Source organism: Triticum aestivum, chromosome 2D (assembly GCF_018294505.1).
Source record: "Triticum aestivum cultivar Chinese Spring chromosome 2D, IWGSC CS RefSeq v2.1, whole genome shotgun sequence".
NCBI classification, from domain to species: Eukaryota; Viridiplantae; Streptophyta; class Magnoliopsida; order Poales; family Poaceae; genus Triticum; species Triticum aestivum.
In genome coordinates, this window is record NC_057799.1 from 58,396,643 (window position 1) to 58,418,559 (window position 21,917).

At 45.9% G+C, this 21,917-nt stretch overlaps 1 protein-coding gene across 1 annotated transcript; it reads left to right on the forward strand.

The window, feature by feature from the left end:
* The first annotated feature begins 15,399 nt into the window (after nucleotides 1-15,399).
* Nucleotides 15,400-17,582, forward strand: LOC123048693 (acid phosphatase 1-like). Its single transcript, XM_044471737.1, has 3 exons — nucleotides 15,400-15,862; nucleotides 15,955-16,161; nucleotides 17,332-17,582. The coding sequence occupies exons 1-3, from the start codon at nucleotides 15,417-15,419 to the stop codon at nucleotides 17,507-17,509; spliced, it is 831 nt and encodes a 276-aa protein (XP_044327672.1). The 5' UTR covers nucleotides 15,400-15,416; the 3' UTR covers nucleotides 17,510-17,582.
* Nucleotides 17,583-21,917: the final 4,335 nt, after the last annotated feature.

Sequence of the window (21,917 nt, forward strand, 5' to 3'; positions counted from 1 at the left end):
CCCTCGTGGGCCCCTCGTGGCTCCCCTGACTGACTTTTTTCGCCTATATATATCCATATACCCTAAAAACATCGGGGAGCAGAATAGATCGGGAGTTCCGCCGCCGCAAGCCTCTGTAGCCACCAAAAACCAATCGGGGCCCTGTTCCGGCACCCTGCGGGAGGGGGGAACCCTTACCGGTGGCCATCTTCATCATCCCGGCGCTCTCCATGACGAGGAGGGAGTAGTTCACCCTCGGGGCTGAGGGTATGTACCAGTAGCTATGTGTTTGATCTCTCTCTCATGTTCTTGAGGTGGTACGATCTTGATGTATCACGAGCTTTGCTATTATAGTTGGATCTTATGATGTTTCTCCTCCTCTACTCTCTTGTAATGGATTGAGTTTTCCCTTTGAAGTTATCTTATCGGATTGAGTCTTTAAGGATTTGAGAACACTTGATGTATGTCTTGCATGTGCTTATCTGTGGTGACAATGGGATATCACGTGATCTACTTTATGTATGTTTTGGTGATCAACTTGCGGGTTCCGTGACCTCGTGAACTTATGCATAGGGGTTGGCACATGTTTTCGTCTTGACTCTCCGGTGGAAACTTTGGGGCACTCTTTGAAGTACTTTGTGTTGGTTTGAATAGATGAATCTGAGATTGTGTTATGCATATCGTATAATCATACCCGCGGGTTCTTGAGGTGACATTGGAGTATCTAGGTGACATTAGGGTTTTGGTTGATTTGTGTCTTAAGGTGTTATTCTAGTACAAACTCTATGATAGATCGAACGGAAAGAATAGATTCGTGTTATTTTACTACAGACTCTTGAATAGATCGATCAGAAAGAATAACTTTGAGGTGGTTTCGTACCCTACCATAATCTCTTTGTTTGTTCTCCGCTATTAGTGACTTTGGAGTGACTCTTTGTTGCATGTTGAGGGATAGTTATATGATCCAATTATGTTATTATTGTTGAGAGAACTTGCACTAGTGAAAGTATGAACCCTATGCCTTGTTTCCTAGCATTGCAATACCGTTTACGCCCACTTTTACCACTTGTTACCTATATTTTCAGATTACAAAAACCTATATCTACCATCCATATTGCACTTGTATCACCATCTCTTCGCCGAACTAGTGCACCTATACAATTTACCATTGTATTGGGTGTGTTGGGGACACAAGAGACTCTTTGTTATTTGGTTGCAGGGTTGTTTGAGAGAGACCATCTTCATCCTACACCTCCCACGGATTGATAAACCTTAGGTCATCCACTTGAGGGAAATTTGCTACTGTCCTACAAACCTCTGCACTTGGAGGCCCAGCAACGTCTACAAGAAGAAGGTTGTGTAGTAGACATCAAGCTCTTTTCTGGCGCCGTTGCCGGGGAGGTGAGTGCTTGAAGAGAAAAGCTTCGATGGCATCGGCACAACCTAAAGCATCGCCAGCTTCGCCATATCCTGATGGAAGAAGCAAGGTTCAGGTTAGGCAAACATCATCACACAAACTTTTTCATAGGACGTGTGCACAAGGGTACATTACGGACCTAGATTCAGTTTTTTTCCAGATAATTGTTTACAAAGCTCTACTTAATTTATGCTAGCTTAAAGAGATGAGTATCCCTAGTTATCTGTTACCAAGTTTCAATCTCTTAGATATATTTCTCAAGTTAGATTATTTCCTACTGTTTGTTAGTTTGGCTTAGGCCCCAAGTTTGGTAGATCTATCATGTATAGAGAAGAATCTGGCTTCTTTTTGCCTCCAATAATCGCCATCAACCAAAACTTTGTTAGGCCTAGTAGGGTGGAATACAAACATAGATTTGACTCTTTTTTTTATTTTTCCCTATATGAATGACATGTACCTATGTTGTTGTGCCTTTTATCAGCAAGCATCACCTGCCACAAATTCTTCCAGTAAGAAAAGTGGGATTACCGATTCACAGACTCCTAACACACCCAAGCTGCAGAAAGCACAGGTATGTACTAATATATGCCGAAAAATAAAATGTTGTATGATATGGAATTTCTAATTTCGTCATCTTCTAATGTTAGGATGCATCACCCGCCATGGCTTCTGTAAATAAAGCTTCTGTAAACAAAGCGACAACGACTAGAGAGAAGAAGGTATGTATTTTTTTTAAATTGGAACAACACACATAATAATAACTTGACAGTACAAAGCCTCTCTTGATCTTTCATCAATTTATCTAATTAGTACGATATTTACGTACAGGATACAATGTCCTGCTGTCAAGGTGCTATTTATGACCTTCTTTGGATTGTTTGCGATGATAATCAGAGGAAAAAGGTTGCAGAATCTAGTCTACATGGCTTACTACATCTACGTGATATTCAAATTCGTCGCCAAACAGTAAAAAAACTAGCTGATACTTTCGATCCGGAAGTTGAGGCATTCATTGTGAACAACAAACAGTTAAAGATACATCTGGAAGATGTAGTTAATATCATGGATCTGCCTTCGGCAGGGGGGATCCCTGATATTAAACTTAGGTATGCAGACAAGAAGCTTGAGTCCGAAAGAAAACAGAAACAAGCCCAACTGTTCAGATTATACGTAGACCCAAAAGAGCAAGCAATCACCTACAAGGGTCTGGTGCAACAAATAAGAGAAAGCAAAGGATCTACGGACGAACACTTCTTGAGGAGAATTGCTTTGTGTGCAATTTGTCGACTGCTATGTCCAAGTACAAAGTCACAAGTCAGTTCAGAATATTTGAACCTTATGTTGGATGATGGTGATGTAAATAAGATAAATTGGGCAACCCTGACACTTGATCACCTCATTGCGAGCTTGAAGCAGTACAAGAACAATAAGCAAACAAATCTTGCTGGCAACCTCGCTCTCTTACAGGTAATACGTAATGACTATTTATTTCCGCGTAACAATGTACTTGAGCTACGGTTTTGCGACTCATTTATTTTGACTATGTTGCAATGCAGGTGTGGTACTGGGAGAAATTTTATGTGAACAAAGTTAAGCACAATATAGATATAGATTACTCTCCTCGACAGAAGCCTTTGATACAATCGTGGGACAAGGAGAAGGTGGCAAAGAGGGAACATGCCAGCTTCGCCGAGGGAGATGTAAGTAAAGGATTGTGTACATGATCGTGCCACATAATTGAGTTTTACTTTCTTTACTATCATGTACTAACTATTCATCTTATATTATTCAAAATAGATTATTGAGCACCTCATGAGTGACGTGGAGTACGTTCTACACAGACCTGTCTATGCTAGCAATGAAGTACGCGCAATCAGAACCATATTTACTGCATTTTCATACTACAAAACGTATTCTAACTATATTCATCCTTGTATATGCAGGGCCGGACGTTGCAACAAATTCATAGAACTGTGCAAGTAATAGAGAATAAAGTCATTGAGAAAGAATACACGGACGAATACAAGTACTTCAAGCCACTTGTTGACGGTCTAACTGACGTTGAACACAATACAAGCCTGACCAACAGAACCCTGCTTCGTGTTGTCAAGTGTTTGGAGGTAAAGTCTTATTCACTAATGCACAATTTTATGTTGCAAAAATGATGTGTGATAGCAAGCACCACTTATTTCCCATGCAGGCTAATAAGTTCGTTCTCCCCGATATATCAGATGAAGAAATTGAGGTAATTTAAAAGATAGTTTACGTATCTATTTGTGTGTTATTGCGTGTTAAACTCTCATTCTCCTTTATGTACAAGCCTTTTTGTAAGAAGGGCAACAAGTGCACATGGCACAAGGGACAACACAAAAGACATGAGGAAGGAGAATCTGAACATGATGAAGACGAAGGAGAATCTGAACATGATGAAGAGCAAAGAGAATCTCGTGAACATGACAGCGAGACACCTGCCAAGCGGCAGCAAGGGCTTTCAGGCACTAATCTAGGTGATGAGGATGATACAAACAGTAAAGCCAACGGGACGGTGCGTCGGTCAAACAGGAAATCAAAGACCAATAAAGAAGACGAGTATTCATACTATGACCACGAAAAGAGGCAACTTCGTGGTATGTCGCAGAAATCGTTGCCTGTCATGTAGTTGTATACCATTGTGCTTTCTTTATAACATAGATAAATCCACCTACTAATTGCAGGTCTGAAAGAAACACTACAATGGGTAAACAGACAAGATGATAAAACGCCTTTGGCCCAAATTGCTGAAATAACACTAAAGAAATCATCCATGCATTCCCTAACAGCCAATAAGTTGTCGGACAACGATGCCAGATATGTGGATTCCTTGGTAAGTATTTCATGCTTCACTTATTACATCTGCACTGAAATATGCACTAATTAGTGCTCACTTGCAATACTAGGCCATTGATGCTGGCATATATATCAATCGCCCACCAGAGGGAGAGTTTGACATAAGAGATGGCAAAAAAATCTTTGTTGAGAGCACAATTAATGTGCAAAAGCTCGTTGCAGATATAGAAAATCACTGTATAGCAAGGAGTTCAAGAATTGACAAGGCTCATTCGATCGAAAGGATCATTGCGTATCTTGATCATGACATGGTACAACACAATAACTACCTGCTGAATTTTATTTACTAATTGTTTGGTCCTTGCTCTAACATATATGTTTATGCAGATTTTTTACCCTTGAACTCTGGACTACACTGGTATCTGGCAGCCCTAGATGCGGCAGAAAGAGAAGTTCAGATTCTCAATTCAGCCCCTGGTGTTGGTCCAACAGATGAACTGGATCATGCGGTGAGAATATCCTTTTGTCCTCCTAGTACTAGTGCAACTTGTAGGTTTATATGCATTACTGAATACCAACAAACACTCTTCAGTTGGAAGCGATAACGGCGTGGTTCCAGAAGGCTGAAGAAAGAATTAAACAACTTCCAAACCCAACAAACTGGCCAGACTTCAACGTGGCCTCATGGAACAAGACGACAATCAAAGGGCTGCCAACCCAGAAAGACGGGTACACACGTTCATCACTATGTTCTTAATTTGTAAACTCGACCAAGGCAATTCAATCCTAATTCATACTTGCAGGAGCTCTTGTGGACTCTACCTTCTCAAGTACATAATGCTTTGGACGGGATCCAAACTATCGAAAACATTTTCAAAGGTGCGCATATTTAGACTATTTCATGGGTGCACTGTACATTACTTCCTTGGTTAAGGAAGTACTTTACATACAGATGGCGTACATTCCAGGATTATTTAACTGTTCACCATTTGTATGCAGAAAGATATAGATATGTACAGGAGACAACTTGCACATGACATACTCAACAGTGACAGAAATTCACTCCGGAAAAAACAGCAGCCAGACCAGACAAAGGCAATTCCTGAAGATGGAGTTTCTACAAAAAAAAGAAAGAGGTCCAGGACGAGCACCAGGAATATATCTACACAGTAGATATGGCTTTCGCATAGACATTCGTCTTAAATCAAACGTTCTCCCATTTGCTCAATAATTCGGTTTGTAAGCAACAATTTGATGTTATTTATCCGGCACTTGGTGTGCGACAATTTGCTCAATAATTCAGTTTGTAAGCAACAATTTGATGTTATTTATCCGGCACTTGGTGTGCGACTTCATTATTTGTATTCATGAGTCTCTTTATGTTAACACGGTATCTTGTATTACTACTCATGTTTGGACACTGACCAAATACCAACATATCCAATACGTCAAGAAATGAAGGATTGTTTTCTGGCCTTGCAGTGAGCTACAAAATAATGGAGAAAACATATTTTCTAACATTGCAAGTTCTTATTTGTTAGAGACATTGAGCTACAAAAAAATGGACAAAACATGGTGTCTATCATGTACTCAACATCATAATCTATTATCTGATTTCATCCATGCTAAAGCAATTACCAAAGATAATGCGAAGGGCTGGGTGGTCTTACAAAAAGCCATCATCTTGACAGAAAAATCCCCTTTCTACACGCTCCGGCGCCCCTAGATGGAGCAGCTGCTGGACGAGCGGAGGTTGAGGGGTGGAGCCAACTCCGGCGCACCTCGATGGAGCAGCTGCACGACGAGCGGAGGTTGAGGGGTGGAGGGCAGCCGGTCGGCGCAGCCACGTGGTTGAGGGAGAGGACAGCGCCTGAGATGGAGAAGGAGGAGGCGTGCGCCTCGCCAAATACGGCCGCGGTGGCTGCCGCATCCGCCACCGGAGAGGCTCTCGCCGAAGCCGTACGCCAGAGATGGATAAGGCGGAGGCGCCTCGCCAAATACGTCCGCCGTGGCTCTCGCCGGATTTGGAGAAGGCGCCTCCGCCGGAGTTGGAGAAGACATAGGCGTCTGCCGCCCTCCGCCGGAGATGGAGAAGGGGTGGAGACGAGGGGCCGCCGGAGATGGAGAAGGGGTGGAGACGAGGGGAGATGGAGAACCTCGCCAAATACGTCCGCCGTGGCTCTCGCCGGATTTGGAGAAGGCGCCTCCGCCGGAGTTGGAGAAGACGGAGGCGTCCGCCGCCCTCCGCCAGAGATGGAGAAGGGGTGGAGACGAGGGGCCGCCGGAGATGGAGAAGGGGTGGAGACGAGGGGCGAGCGTACGAATGGATTAGGGCGAAAGTTTAGGTTCGGTCCTACTAAAAAAAGATAATTATAACAGGTGGTGATTACCCTTTTACCCCTGTCACGGACCCGGTTAGTACTCCGTGGGACTGCTGCTGGAGTACCAGATCGCACAGCCCGTTGGATTAAGTAAAATGAACGGTGCCTAATCATTTCGGGGTACAGTAAAGGAGCTCCAAAAAGTCAGAGCGACACCGGCCACCGTCCTCGCCGTCGGTGCCTCCATGTATGTTAGTTTGCAGCTATGCCACCCGTACCCCGACGGTGGATACTTTGCAGCACTGCCTCTGCTCCTACAGCACTACTGCCTCCACCAGAGCACCGCCGCCGACGCCGAGCCTTGCATCGCGCATCACTGGGTCGTCTCCGCAGCGACGCAAGTGCTGCATAGCAACGCAGGCAGCACCGACGAGCGCTGCGTTGCAGCACTGGAAGTTGCCGAGGAGCACCGCGTTGCAGCGCCGGCTGCCGTCGATGAACCTGCATCGCAGCACCGGTGGCAGCCGAGGAGGCGCCGCCACCCCCCCAAACGCTGCATTGAAGCTCTGCCGCCGCGTGCGCACCGTCATGTGTGTTGCGTTGTCAGCTTCTGTCTCCGGCGACATACGCAGGTCGCAGCACCGGGTGCGCTGCATTGAAGCTCCGCCGTCCTGTCGAGATCCGCGGGGTCGTGGCAGCACGCATGACGCCTTCCCCAACTCTGGCTCGCAACATGGAAACCTCCCTCCGCAAAAACACCGGCAGCTCCTGCCATGGCGAGGGATGCGACAGCGGTGGCTGCACGCCATCTTTTGCTTGCAGCAGCCGCGGCTGTTGTCATGGCGAGGGATCCGCAGTGGTGACTGCAGGCCTCGTTTTGCTTGTAGCAGTGGCGGGCTGTTGCTATGGCGAGAGATGTTAAGCGGTCCTCACTATTTGAAGCATCGGTGGCCAAAGATAATCTGATGATGAAAAGGAATTGGGTTGGTAATCCAAGGTGCTGTTTTTGGATCAAAACGAAACGATTAAACACCTCTTTCTCGAATGTCAACTTGCAAAATTGTTATGGAGATCCATTCATATAGCTTTTAATTTTCATCCTCCAATAAGCATAAACACGTTATTTGGGACGTGGCTTAATGGAATAGACATACACATTGCTAAACATATTCGGATAGGGATATATGCTTTATTATGGGCTATATGGAACACTAGAAATGATATGATTTTTAATGGCACAACATTCAATAATTTTTTGCAGGTTATCTACAGAACTACAACTTAGATCCGTATGTGGTCGTTACTCACCATGCGGAATACAGGGAGCTTATGGTTATTTGGTGCAACCGCTGGGAGACGGTAGCACGGGCTATCTTCAGCCGATTTGGATGGCGAGCTAATAATAGCCTAGGTGTGTAGGCATCATAGCCTGTTCTTAATCGCCGGATGTGGCGCTTTACAGATTGTTTTTCTCCTTTTTCTCAGGATTTTGAGCTTCCTTGGATTGTAAGACTTTGTTCAGACTTTGTTGCGATTTGTAATAATATGGCTACATGCATCGACTGATGCAGAGGCCGGAGGTAATCCTCCTTTTCAAAAAAAAAGAAGGATCGGTGGTCTTAGTGTGGCAGACGAGAGAGATTGGGAAAGGAAAGTGACCCGAAGAAGACGAGAGGACGGGAGGAGATAAGGCTGGAGATGAGAGCGGTGCGTGGGCCCTCACATGGCACGTGTCGTGCGGAAGAGGTGGTTTACGCGAGGGAGAAATCATCCGGATGATTTTAAACGTTTTCCTTTCTATTTTCTATTGCTCATGGGTATATAATAAAGTGGTTGAGGCTCTTGTGTAGTATGGATCAAAGATGGTACAATAAGCTCTGAGCTGTACGGCCTACCTGCATATTCGCATAACGACTCAACTGAGAAACAACCTTTTTGCCAGCACATGTCAATCTTTTCTATTTCCAGCATGTCAATTGTATGTATTCTCGGCGCAGCAAAGCGCGCGTGACCTCTAGTTTTAATCATCCACCATGCAAGGCAGCCCACAATCTCAGTCTATTGTGTTTAACGACCATTGGATTGATTATGCCACGTCTACTTTAATTTTTGTTGATGGAACGTCTCCTTTAATTTGGAAGGCCGCAGCGGAATACCCTATTTGACGCGTTCTATGTCAAATTGTCGGGGCGGCGCACATGCAATTGAACCGATCGACCAACACGGATCGGCCTATCTCCAGCGAGGCGCGCGTTCCACAGATCCCGGTTTTGGGAACCTTTTGAAAGGTTCCAGCCGATTATTTTGCTATTACTTTTTCTTTTCTCCCTTTTTTTTTCTTTAGTTTTTTTCCTGTTTCTCTTTTCCTTTTCTCTTATGTTTCTCCTTTTCTTTTCTTTTCTTTTTATTATTTTATTTTTATTTTTATTTTTCAACAACTGTTGTTTGAAATTTTGTTCAAAAATTCCAAAAAAGTTTAGATTTTCAAGTGGATGTTCGCTTCTTTTACAAAACAATAGAAACTTCGAATTAATTTAGAATTCCAGAATAAAAATATGTTCTACTTTAAATTTTGTTTACAAACTCAGATATTTTTCATATTTTTTCACTAATTCAGAAAATGTTTGGGTATTTAAAAAATGTTTCTACTTTCAAATTTTGTTCATGTTTTGAAATTTTGATCGCAATTTCAAAAAAATATGCACAATTTTAATTTGTCTTCACAAATTCAGAAAATGTATCCGCTTTACAAAATTATCCGTAATTTCAAAAGAATTGGGAATATCAAAAAATGTTCATGTTTTTAAAGTTTGTTCACAAATTTTTAGAAAATCAGGGTATTTAAAAAATGTTCCCGCTTGTTCACATCATCAAAATGTTCATGTTTTTCAAAATTTGCTGCGAATTCCAAAAAAAGTAAAATTTGGGGGAATTCGAAACAAGTTCATGTCTTAAAAAAATTATTCGTAATTTCAAAAAATGTTCACGCTTTCAATTGTTTTCCTGTTTTTCGGAAAATGTTTTGCATTTTCAAGAAATTCTTTGTAATTTTGAAAACTGTTCTTGTTTTCATTTTTACCTTCTTTTGAAAAATGTTTGAGATTCCCATAAATGGTTTGTGTTTTTAAGATTTTGTAATGAAATATGAAAATGTTTGCGTTTCAAAAAATATTAATTTTTTTCAGAAAGAAAATCACATTCAAAATTTCAAAAATAGTTTTAAATCTGTTTCCAGTAATGTTTATATAAGGTGGATTGCCATTTTATCTATGAAATCCCTGGAATTCTGGTGTCTATTTTCGTTGCTCACTTGCACGAGGTCATCCGTTAGCTCCCTCAAACGGTTTTTTCCGTGAACTATTGTTTAAGTTTTGCTGTTGATATATGTTTCTTTAAAAACGGCGTTGCAATTCTAACACGAGAAGTTGTCGGTCACGGCGGCTAGCACAGCGAGCAATGACTACGTGATAGCAGGTTCAAGTCACAACTCAAGCTTGCTTGATTTTTTGCGTTTTTTCATCTCGTCATCGTGCCACTGGAAATGGGCCGGCCCTGGTTAGCCACGCCTTCTGCGAAACACCGGAACTTTGCGGCAACAAGCGACATATAGGGAGAGCAACTAATTAACGAGCGCTCCTTTGGGAGCCTCATAACGATCAGCGTCACTTGGCGCGCTCTCAGCCGCCGGCCACGTTTCGCATCCTGGACGCTTCCTTTGGATTTTTTTTATTTTTCCGCACGTGTTTTCGGCTTTTTAAACGGTTTTTCCTGGGGTTTTTTTTACGTTTCAATTTTCCACCGGTCTTCCATAACTTTTGGACCCAAAAAATTTTGAAAAAAATTTGCGCGGAAAAACGCGTTTTTTTTCCTTTCGCGAGAGTCACGATTTTGCTTTCACGGGAATCACGGCCGTGCCTCTGAAACAAAAAAAACACATTTTTATTTTTTTTCCTTCCGCGAGAGGCACGATTTTGCTTCCGATAGAGGCACGGTTGTGCTTTCGCGAAAGGCACGGCCGTGCGTCTCTGAAACGGGAAAAAACACGTTTTTTGTTTTTTCCTTCGGAGAGAGGCACGGTTTTGCTTCCGCAATAGGCATGGTTGTGCTTTCACGAGAGGCACGGCCGTGCCTACTTGGAAACAAAAAAAAACGCGTTTATCTTTTTTTCCTTTCGCGAGAGGCATGGTTTTGCTTCGCGAGAGGCACGGTTGTGATTTACGAGAGGCACGGGCGTGCCTCTTTCGGAAAGGTAAAAAACCCGTGCTCCCGGTTCAGTTTTTTGTGAAAAAAAGTTCGTCAAAACCTATCAACATGGGATCTAGTTTTGAAGATCTCGACGTGAGAAATCCAACGGTGAAAACGGTTCAAGATTTGAATGCACGGTTTAGGAGATAAAACGTTTTGAATAAACTAATCTACGAAAAAAGGGAAAACTCCCAGGTTGCGACAAGTGGCGCACATGCAGCGCGCCACTTGTCACAACCTGGGAAGGTGAGAGTGATCTTTGCAATGAGTACTCCTTAACTAGTGATTTCAACATATAGGATGCCAACTGGCGGTTGAGCGCGTGTGGTAGGCTAACCTAGCTACGTCTAGTTGACAGGTGGACCTTCGACGGGTTTGCCAGGTGGACCGGTTGATCAGTGACTAGTTGACTATTGATTTTTGAAACAATTCATTAAATTACAAAACAAAATGGAAAAGAATCATGAATTTGAAAAACAAATAAACAATTTATAAATTTCAAAAAAAAATCGAGTGTATAAATATTTCTAAATTTAGAAAAAAAAATGCAAATTTGAAAGGGAATGGCTCGAAACCAATTGACTAAAATTGCACTTTGGGTCAGTTGATCATTTCCAGCCGTCCGATGCACATCCAATGGAGTAGACGCCTTCTTCAACCTCAAGTGTTTTCCTGTTCATCTTATACCCCCCCGCCGCCAAATACCACCGGCTAACCGCTCCCGCGCCAGCCTCGCACCCCCCCTCCCTCCAACCGTCGCCTACCACAGTGCTGCCGTCACCCTGGCCATCCCTCTAACCCTATCGACGAGCAACCCCCCCCCCCCCCCCCCCCCGGAAACCTGCAGCACTCCCACACCCCTAAGATATATCATTGGCTAGCCTGCCACCCTAAGATAGATCACCGGCGAGCCTGCCACCCTGAGATACATGGTTCGCGGCTACTCCAACCTTACTTCCTTCCCTCTGGTGCGGTTGCTTCTTCTTCAAAAATTGACTGACCCAAATTGCAAATTCAGGCTACTTACATGTAGCTCATGAATTTTAAAAAATTCACAAAATTGTGAAAAAATGGCAAATCCAGGCAAATATTTTTTGCGTTTTTTCATCTCTCGATCGTGACACTAGAAATGGGCCGTCCCAGGTTAGCCACGCCTTGTGCGAAATGCCGGCACTTTGCCGCAACGAGTGGCATATAGGTGGTCCCTCTAATCTGCGCCTTAAGCGCCAGTTATGCAAACTGGCGCCTGCCTGCGCGCGCGTGCTGGGCTAGCGCAGCTACGTCTGGTTGACAGGTGGACCTTCGACGGGTTTGCCAGGTGGACAGGTTGATCGCTGACTAGTTGGCTGTTGATTTTCGAAACAAATCATTCAATTTTTTTTAAATAAATCATGGGTTTGAAAACAATTCATAAATTTCAAAAAAAGTAGAAGTGTATAAATATTTCAAAATTTAGAAAAAAATGAATTTGAATGGGAATGGTTAGATACCAATTGACTGAAATTGCATTTTAGGTCAGTTGATCATTTCCACCCGCCGGATGCACATCCAAAGGACTAGACGCCTACTTCTACCTTAGGCGTTTTCCTGTTCATCTTATACCTCCCACCGCCAAATACCACCGGTCTAACTGCCTGCCGCTGCCGGCGCTCCCGCGCCAGCCTCGCAACCCCGCCCACCCTCCAACTGTCATGCATCGCAGTGCTACCGTCACCCCAGGCATCCCTCTAACCCCGGCAGCAAGCATGTTTTTTCCTACTGCACCACCCCCACACCCCTAAGATATATCACTGGCTAGCCTGCCACCCTAAGATAGATCACCGGCGAGCCTGTCATCCCTGAGATAGATGGTTGGCAGCTGCTCCTACCTTACTTCCTTCCCTCTCACGAGGTTGCTTCTTTTTCAAAAATCAACTGACCGAAATTGCAAATTCAAGCGACTTACATGTAGCTTGTGAATTTTAAAAAAATTCATAAAATTGTGAAAAAATTCAGGACATGAAAATGTTCATAGATTTGAAGAAAGTTAATAGATTTAAAAAAACCATGGGTTTTTAAAAAATCATAATTTGAATTTTTTTGACAATTCGTAAAAAAATCACAAATTTTTGAAAAAGTTTGTTCATTTTGAAAAAGTTCGTGAATTTGAGAAACTGAAATAAAAATTATGCATAAGGAAGGGGAAAAAGTAGACTCATTTGAAAAAGTTTAAAATTAAAAATCCTTACGAATATGATTTTTTTGCCAATTTAAGAAAAGGTAATGATTTTGAAATAAATTCCGTAAATTTTGAAAAATAATGAGAAAATAAAAGGAGAAAAGAAAAAGGAAAGGGAAAAGAAAAACAGTACGAAACTCGTATGGGGAAAACCAGGGAGAACCACTTCTATAAGGGCTGCGCTACGCGTCCGCCGGTGGATTAGTTAAAAACTTCCGCCGCCTGGCTGGCCGTTGGATGGACGCGCTGCTGGCCGTCCAAGGTACCACCCACGTTCCCCACCTTCCTTCTGCAATAAGTGTGGTGTTGCAGAAACAAGGGCCGTGCTACGCGTCTGTCGGTTGAAGTTCGGGAAGGTTCAACCACCTCCCACGCCGTTAGATCTCCCCACGTGAGCGTCACAAATTGCAACAAGCTAGTTGTTACGCTCATCCCTCTGCAACAACGACTTTGTTGCAAACCACTCTGAAGCGTTATCGTGTGACTTCACGAATTGCAGCAAGTTGGTTGTTGCTGAAACAAAGACTTTCTGCGGAGACATGATGTAACTTTTGCAACAATGGTATTGTTGCAGAAAACTTTGCAACTGTGGTGATGTTGCAGAAAAAATTGTCTCCACTTTTATGCAACAAAGGTAATGTTGCAGAATTTTTTTTGCCTTCACGTTCATGCAACGTAGGTGATGTTGCGGGAGCAAGTTTTGCAACATTACTGATGTTGCGGAATTTATTTGCAATGAATAGGGTTGGCCCAGGTAGTAGGGCCCAGGCACGTGCACCAGGTCTTCATGCGAGTCACGCTCCCTCATGATCCAGTGGACCAATGGGTCGTGAGATGACGGACGCGTGAGCGACGGATGCAGCGAGAAAGATCGGCCGGTTGATTGGAAGCTTTTTCCCTCCTATAAACCCTACCTACATCTGGTGAGAGAAAAAAAAACTACATGGACGGGTCGAACAGGAACCTGGCGCGCGCGACATACGTGGCGAACGAGGGTGCGCCGGTTTGCCCAAACATCTATAACTGACGCTTAAGACGATGAATAGGGTTTTGGGGCGGTAAATAGGGATTGCCTGCAAAAATAAACAGCTTTTCCTTATGGTCTCAGTCTCCTCCACCCCAGGTACCACACGATTCCAGTCGCCATAGCAAGCATTAGTTCCGCAGCTATTCTCCCCGGGGCAAAAAAGTCCGGCAGCTATTGGTCTGAAAAGGGCACCCAATTCTTGCAAAGTCTTGTGGATTTAGCTTCCTAGCTGCTAAGCTATCCACTGGTGGTTAAGTCTGGCATCACAACCTCCCTCCCTCTGTGCATATGCCTCCGCCTCAAGGCACCAACAGTCTTATTCCTTTTCAACATCGACGCATCGCTCCAACTTGCATTGCAAGCGCGCGCTGATAACTGACTCCTCGTCCTCGACCATATCCAGTGTCGTTGCATCCACGCGAAACTTCGCGCACATTCCGCTTCTGACATATACTCCAATCTAGCCTAGATGCATGTCCCAGTTCGACGTAGCCACCAGGATCTGCAAGATATGGCCGTGTCCGACTGTCCTGTGGCTAGGAGTACTACCATAGGCGTATGTAGTCGTAGACAATTGATTAATTAGCAGCTACATGCCACTAATCGATCGATGCTGCGTGGGGAGTGATCACTAGCGACCCAGCGTGTGGCCACCGCTGTTCATGCGTAGAGCATCAAATTACTGTTCCCCGATCTCGCTTTGCTGAGTGGTAACACGTCCAGTAACCACCGAATCTTTCTTCTTCCCCGTGCGGAGCTAGTTGGTGGAAGACCGATCGACGTACTCACTGAGCTCCGGTACGTCGTGCTGACTCGTGCGCTCTTTGTGCAGACAAACGTTTCCCGCCTGTGCCCGCCGGCGCAGCCAAGATCGGACAATATCGTGTGCATTGTCGCCGTGTGCTTACGCGGATCACATATACTACTATGTTCAAATGCATGCACCATGCATGCATGAACCACAAAAGTGGCGCCCATTCAAAAAATTAACCAGAAAAGTACACGAGTAGATGCTTTCACTAGCTCAATGTTTGTGCTGCCAAGAAGCACCGAGGTTAATTCCTTTGATTTGTCATCCCAATTGTCAACTTGATTGCCTGCGGTCTTACCGGGAGTTTCGATTGGGTCCACGTGTTGCGCGGCCGGAGCGGCGGCGGTGCGTGCGAATGGCGCTGAGGTGGATTCACTGCACCCGATCCAAAGCCACCGGCGTATCTCCCCGCTAATTCGCCGCGGTGACCGCGCTTTAGCCCGCCGCGGCTGCCTTTTCCACCGGGCATTGTCCACCAAAAGCAAAAGGTGGCATTGCACGCACGGGAATAATCCGAGTGCGTTTGCGTGCGTGCGCCCATAAAATTCCATGCACGCACGCTCATTGACGAAATGGTGTGGATGACCAGCCACAGCCAGCCGTTGCTTTCCTTGACGCGAGCACACATTCCTGAGCTACCAGCAATGGCCGCTCTCGACCTGCGGCGGTGGCTTGTGGCCCTGCTAGTCGGTTCACTCGCCGCGGTCCAGGTGGCCGGCGGGGCGCCGTGGTTCTGGCCGCCGGGCGGGGACGACCCCGGCGGCTGCCTGAGCTGGCGGGTGATGGTGGAGGCCAACAACGCCAAGTTCTGGCGCGCGGTGCCGGCGCCCTGCGTCGGCTACGTCTGGGCCTACATGTCCTGGGGCCAGTACGGCCGGGACGTGAGCAGCGCGGCGGACCAGATCGCCGCCTACGCCAGCCAGGCCCCCGCCGGCGACGACGGCCTCGACGCCTGGGTCCTCGACATCGACGACACCTGCCTCTCCAACCTGCCCTACTACCAGGCCAAGCAGTTCGGGTGCGCGACGTGCACAACGCTTCCCGGCAGACCATGCATGCACTGAACTACTGACTGGATGTTCTGTGGTGCTTGGTTGCGCGTGCATGCAGGGCGTACGATCCGGCGGCGTTCAAGGCGTGGGCGAGCAGAGGGGCGTGCCCGGGGATTCCGGCGATGGTGAGGCTGTTCTGGGTGCTCAAAGGCGGAGGCTTCAGGGTTTTTCTTCTCTCCGGGAGAGACGAGGAGGCTCTCGGCGCGTCCACGGCCGCCAACCTCGCCGCAGCCGGGTTCGCCGGGTACGACCGGCTCATCTTGAGGTACGTAAGACTAGTTTTTTTAGGGTTACGTACGACTAGCTAGGTTGATCGAATCGGCCCAGCCCAACACTGCTCACGAAATGGTCACTTACCCACGGTCCATACCTTTGATTCTAAAAAAAACGGCATATACAGGCGGAACAGAAAACACTATTTTTCTGGAAAATGATTCCTTTCAACCAACCGATCTTATGCGAGCGTCCACCCCCTCCATTTCCGTTGGATGGGCTACGGTCGGGAGTCAACCCCTTCATGTCCACGTTATGCAAATGCAACTGATCCGTTGTTTCAGAAAATGGTTCTGCAACTAGCCCTTGTTGCAAACCGACCAAGGGCTAGATCCCGCAGTGGCTAAATCCCGCAATCTGACCTATGTTGCGAATAAATCCCGCAACACTACTCATGTTGCAAAAATATTCTGCAACACGACTCATGTTGCAAAAACAAATCTGGCAACACAATCTATGTTGCAAAAAAAAAACCACAACATAACCTCTCTGTCTCCGCAACAAGATATTTGTTGCAAAGTACCATTGTCAGATTCGATGGCTCGCTAGACGGCGAATCTCTTAAAAAGATCAGCCAGCCGACGCGTGGCAGTCCCCATTTTTTTCCGGCAACACTCGAACAGAACACCATCTTTGACCAGTTTCATGCACCATTCTGTATCGAAGCCGTACTGTGACAAGTAACATGGATCGGAGGGAGAAGTAAAAGAGAGCGGAGTTACAAGTTACACTACCTTAAGACACGTTCGGTCGTATGTCACACATACGTAGGTACTGACATGGACCGTGCTGTTGGCTTCTTCCTCTCACGGCCATGGACTTGGTACATCGTACTATGGTACGAGAAATTCGCGTGCGAGTGACAGCACGCACAAAAACAAAAAAGATCAGGAAGGATATATTCCTCCAGTAGCAACTAGAACTGAGCTAACTTCCAACCGCACAGTATATTATAGCTGTCCATATTACATAGGAGTACATACGTGCACATTCTACGTTCCACTGAATTCTTGGACAGCGAGCTGACGTGAGCTTGGTGAGCCGCGACAGATACTTCGCCGTCCACATGTATCATTGCTCGGTACACATGCACGTACGGACTGATTGGCACCGTGTTGTGTCCGGTGGACGGATGTTGACGGTGCGGTGTGTGTGCATGCAGGAGCGCCGGGTACCGCGGGCAGAGCTCGGTGGTGTTCAAGTCGGCGGAGCGGCGGCGGCTGGCGGCGGAGGAGTACCGGATCCGCGGCAACGTCGGCGACCAGTGGAGCGACCTCCAGGGCGACAACGCCGGCGACCGCGTCTTCAAAGTGCCCAACCCCATGTACTTCGTCCCCTGACCGCCCAAACAATGTACTCCTAGTATGTAACATGTAAATAACGTGACGACGACCGGCGCCGCACCGCTATATATATGAGATGGCCGTGTATCCCCCCCCCCCCCCCCCCCCCCAGGGTGGGGTTTGGATTCTAGCTGACGCATACGTTGAGAGGCTGAAACGAGACAAACTCACTCCCAACGTGAATTTGAAGCAAGTAAGGAACCGACGGTTGATGCTTCCACCGAGACTTCTCAAAGTTTTAGTCAACTACTTCCTTCGTTCGAAATTACTCGTCCAAAAAATAAATATATCTAGATGTATTTTAGTTATAAATACATCCATTTTTATGACAAGTAATTTCAAACGGAAGGAGTAAGATTTAGCAGCTCCCTAAAAACAAGTAGTCTTGCTAAGTCTCAGTCGATTCATAAGATCTTACATTACGATCGGTGCAAAATCTTTTTTTTTAATTTTTTCTTCCTTTCTTGCATGTTATGTCACTTAACCGAGACTTGGTTAAATCTCAATCGACTGAGACCTAGCCACACATAAAACAGCCTGAATTACCACTTACCAGTCACACTATTCTAAGGCACCTTCGGTCGCATGTCACTTGTACGTACTGACGCAAACCGTGCTGTTGGCTTCTTCCTCTCGATCATGGCCACAGACTTTGTGGTACATCGTACTACTGATATACGAGAAATTCGCGTGGTAGTGGCAGCACGCACAAACACGCAAAAATCAGGAGGATATATTCTTCCGGAGCAACTAGAATTAACTAACTTCCAACTAGTCGTACACATTATATACGTGCGCATTTTGGGTTCCACTGAATCCTTGGATAGCGAGGTGACGTGAAGCCCCTGAACCGCGACAACCCTCTGCTTGCCGTCCTAAATTCTGATGTCCCCATGCACGTACGGACTGATTGGCACCGTGTTTTTTGTTTTGATTAGAGAACAAGAGAATAGACACAGAGATGTAAATGAACAGTTGTACTCTTTATTGATAATGTGATCACATATATATATAATTTGAGGGGACGCCTATCCGGCGAACCGACCCGACAGTTACTTGACAGTTGCCAAAGCAACTGCTTGCGGTTAGATAAAGCAGGGGTTAATCCCTTAATCCTAACACCCCCCTAATCACTGCTTTATTTAGTAGACATCATCTTAAAAAGCTCTTCGAAAAACCTCGTAGGAAAAATGCGAGGAGTATAGTGTTTGATATGTTGCTAAAACAGCTTCAAACCCAGTGGGAAAAATAAGGAGAAAGTGATGCAACATATAATGGTTATTGTCTCTTTCAACTCAATACAAGAAAACCCATAGAATCAAGAGAACAATAAATATGTCGTATATACTTTTCTAAAAACCCCAGTGGGGAAAACAGAAAGTATGACATATGATCTCAATTTGATATTACCTCATTAAAAACCTTTACGAGAACCTGTAAAGTAAACTCATGAAGGAAAAAAGAGTATAATATGATGTTTTGAACATGAACAATTCAGGAAGATACTCCCCCTGATTCTTGCATATTGCGAAGTCGTCATATACCCATGAACACATTTCTGGAACAGAGAAGTTGGTAGAGACTGGGTGAACAATTCAGTCGCATGATTTGACTTGCAAGATATGCAATATAGTGATATTGCTTATTATGTAACCTGTTTGCATGTGACGCCCCCGATTCAATCGTACACTAATCATACACGCAAATGTGTACGATCAATATCGAGGACTCACGGGAAGATATCACAACACAACTCTAGACACAAATTAAAATAAAACAAGCTTTATATTACAAGCCAGGGGCCTCGAAGGCTCGAATACATAAGCTCGAAAACACAAGAGTCAGCGGAAGCAATAATATCTGAGTACAGACATAAGTTAAACAAGATTGCCTTAAGAAGGCTAGCACAAACTGGGATACAGATCGAAAGAGGCGCAGGCCTCCTGTATGGGATCCTCCTAACTACTCCTGGTCGTCGTCAGCGGCCTGCACGAGTAGTAGGCACCTCCAGTGTAGTAAGAGTCGTCGTCGACGGTGGCGTCTGGCTCCTGGGCTCCAGCATCTGGTTGCGACAACCAGGTAGAAGGGAAAGGGGGAAAGAGGGAGAAAAGCAACCGTGAGTACTCATCCAAAGTACTCACAAGCAAGGAGCTACACTACATATGCATGGGTATATGTGTAAAGGGCCATATCGGTGGACTGAACTGCAGAATGCCAGAATAAGAGGGGGATAGCTAATCCTGTCGAAGACTACACTTCTGGCCACCTCCATCTTGCAGCATGTAGGAGAGAGTAGATGGTAAGTTCACCAAGTAGCATCGCATAGCATAATCCTACCCGGCGATCCCCTCCTCGTCGCCCTGTTAGAGAGCGATCACCGGGTTGTATCTGGCACTTGGAAGGGTGTGTTTTATTAAGTATCCGGTTCTAGTTGTCATAAGGTCAAGGTACAACTCCGGGTCGTCCTTTTACCGAGGGACACGACTATTCGAATAGATAAACTTCCCTGCAGGGGTGCACCACATAACCCAACACGCTCGATCCTATTTGGCCGGACACACTTTTCTGGGTCATGCCCAGCCTCAGAAGATCAACACGTCGCAGCCCCACCTAGGCTCAACAGAGAGGTCAGCACGCCGGTCTAAATCCTATGCGCGCAGGGGTCTGGGCCCATCGCCCATTGCACACCTGCACGTTGCGTACGCGGCCGGAAGCAGACCTAGCCCCCTTAATACAAGCGCGAGCTTACGGTCCAATGCGGCGCGCGCCACTCAGTCGCTGACGTCAAAAAGAGTTTCGGCTGATACCACAACGCCGAGTGCCCATAACTGTTCCCGTGTAGTTGGTTAGTGCGTATAGACCAAATGGCCAGACTTAGATGAAATACCAAGATCTCGTTAAGCGTGTTAAGTATCCGCGAACGCCGACCAGGGCCAGGCCCACCTCTCTCCTAGGTGGTCTCAACCTGCCCTGTCGCTCCGCCACAAAGTAACAGTCGGGGGCCGTCAGGAACCCAGGCCCACTTCTACCGGGATGGAGCCACCTGTCCTTTCAGCCCCTCATCAGAATCACTTGCGGGTACTCAACGAGCCGACCCGACTTTAATCACCACATGTGTCATGTATATAAAGTATATAGTATATACCCGTGGTCACCTCCCGAAGTGATCACGACCCAGTAGTATAGCATGGCAGACGGACAAGAGTGTAGGGCCACTGATGGAACACTAGCATCCTATACTAAGCAGTAGGATAGCAGGTAAGGGTAACAACTGTAGCAACAATGACAGGCTACGCAACAGAATAGGATTAACCGAAAGCAGTAACATGCTACACTACTCTAGTGCAAGCAGTATAGAGAAGAATAGGCGATATCTGGTGATCAAGGGGGGGGGGGGCTTGCCTGGTTGCTCTGGCAAGAGAAGAGTTCGTCGCCGATGTAGTCGATCACGGGGGTATCGGCGATGGTCTCGAGGTCTACCGGAAAGAAGTAACGGAGGGGGAACACAAATAAATAATAGAGCAATCAAAGCAAAACAAAGCATAACATGGCAATACGCAGTGCTAGAGGTGACCTAACGCATCAGTAGGCGATACCTGCGAAGGGGGGAAACATCCGGGAAAGTATCCCCAGTGTTTCGCGTTTTTGGACAGATGAACCGGAGGGGGAAAGTTGCGTGTTTGCTATGCTAGGGATGTGTAGCGGACGAACGGGCTGCGTATCCGGAATCGCCTCGTCGTTCTGAGCAACTTTCATGTACAAAGTTTTTCCATCCGAGTTACGGATTATTTTATATTAATTTTTAAAGTTTTAAAACATTTCTAGCATTAATAGATTATTTTAATTTGAAATTGCATTCATGACGCCATCATGACGTCAGCATGACATCAGTAGTCAACTCTGACCGTTGACTGGTCAAGCTGACACGTGGGTCCCACTGGTCATAGACTCAGGTTAACTAAACCGGGTTAAATAGACTAACTAAGTGATTAGGCTAATTTGTTTTAATTATATTAGTTAACCAGGATTAATTAACTTAATTAACTAGTTAATTAATTAATTAATTACTAATTTATTTATTCTAACATTCTTTTATTCTTTTTATTCTCTTTTTTTTAAATCATTCTGGGATGGGCCCCCTTGTCATAGGCCCAGGGGCCTTAACGGGCGTTGGGTATGGGCAAACGGGTGCGGCCAGCAGGGGCGCACCCGACTAGGCGCTGCGGGCGCCCGACCCGTATGAGGACCGAGCGGGCGACGATGCGTCGCCGGAGGTGGCCGCAGCCACAGCGGAGCGAGGCGGCACGGTGAGCGGCGGGGCCGGGGCGGAGCCAGGCGCTGGCCCGCACGTGTTGGGCGGCAACGAGTGCCACGGGAGGAGCGGAGGGCAGGGCAGAGCGCAAGA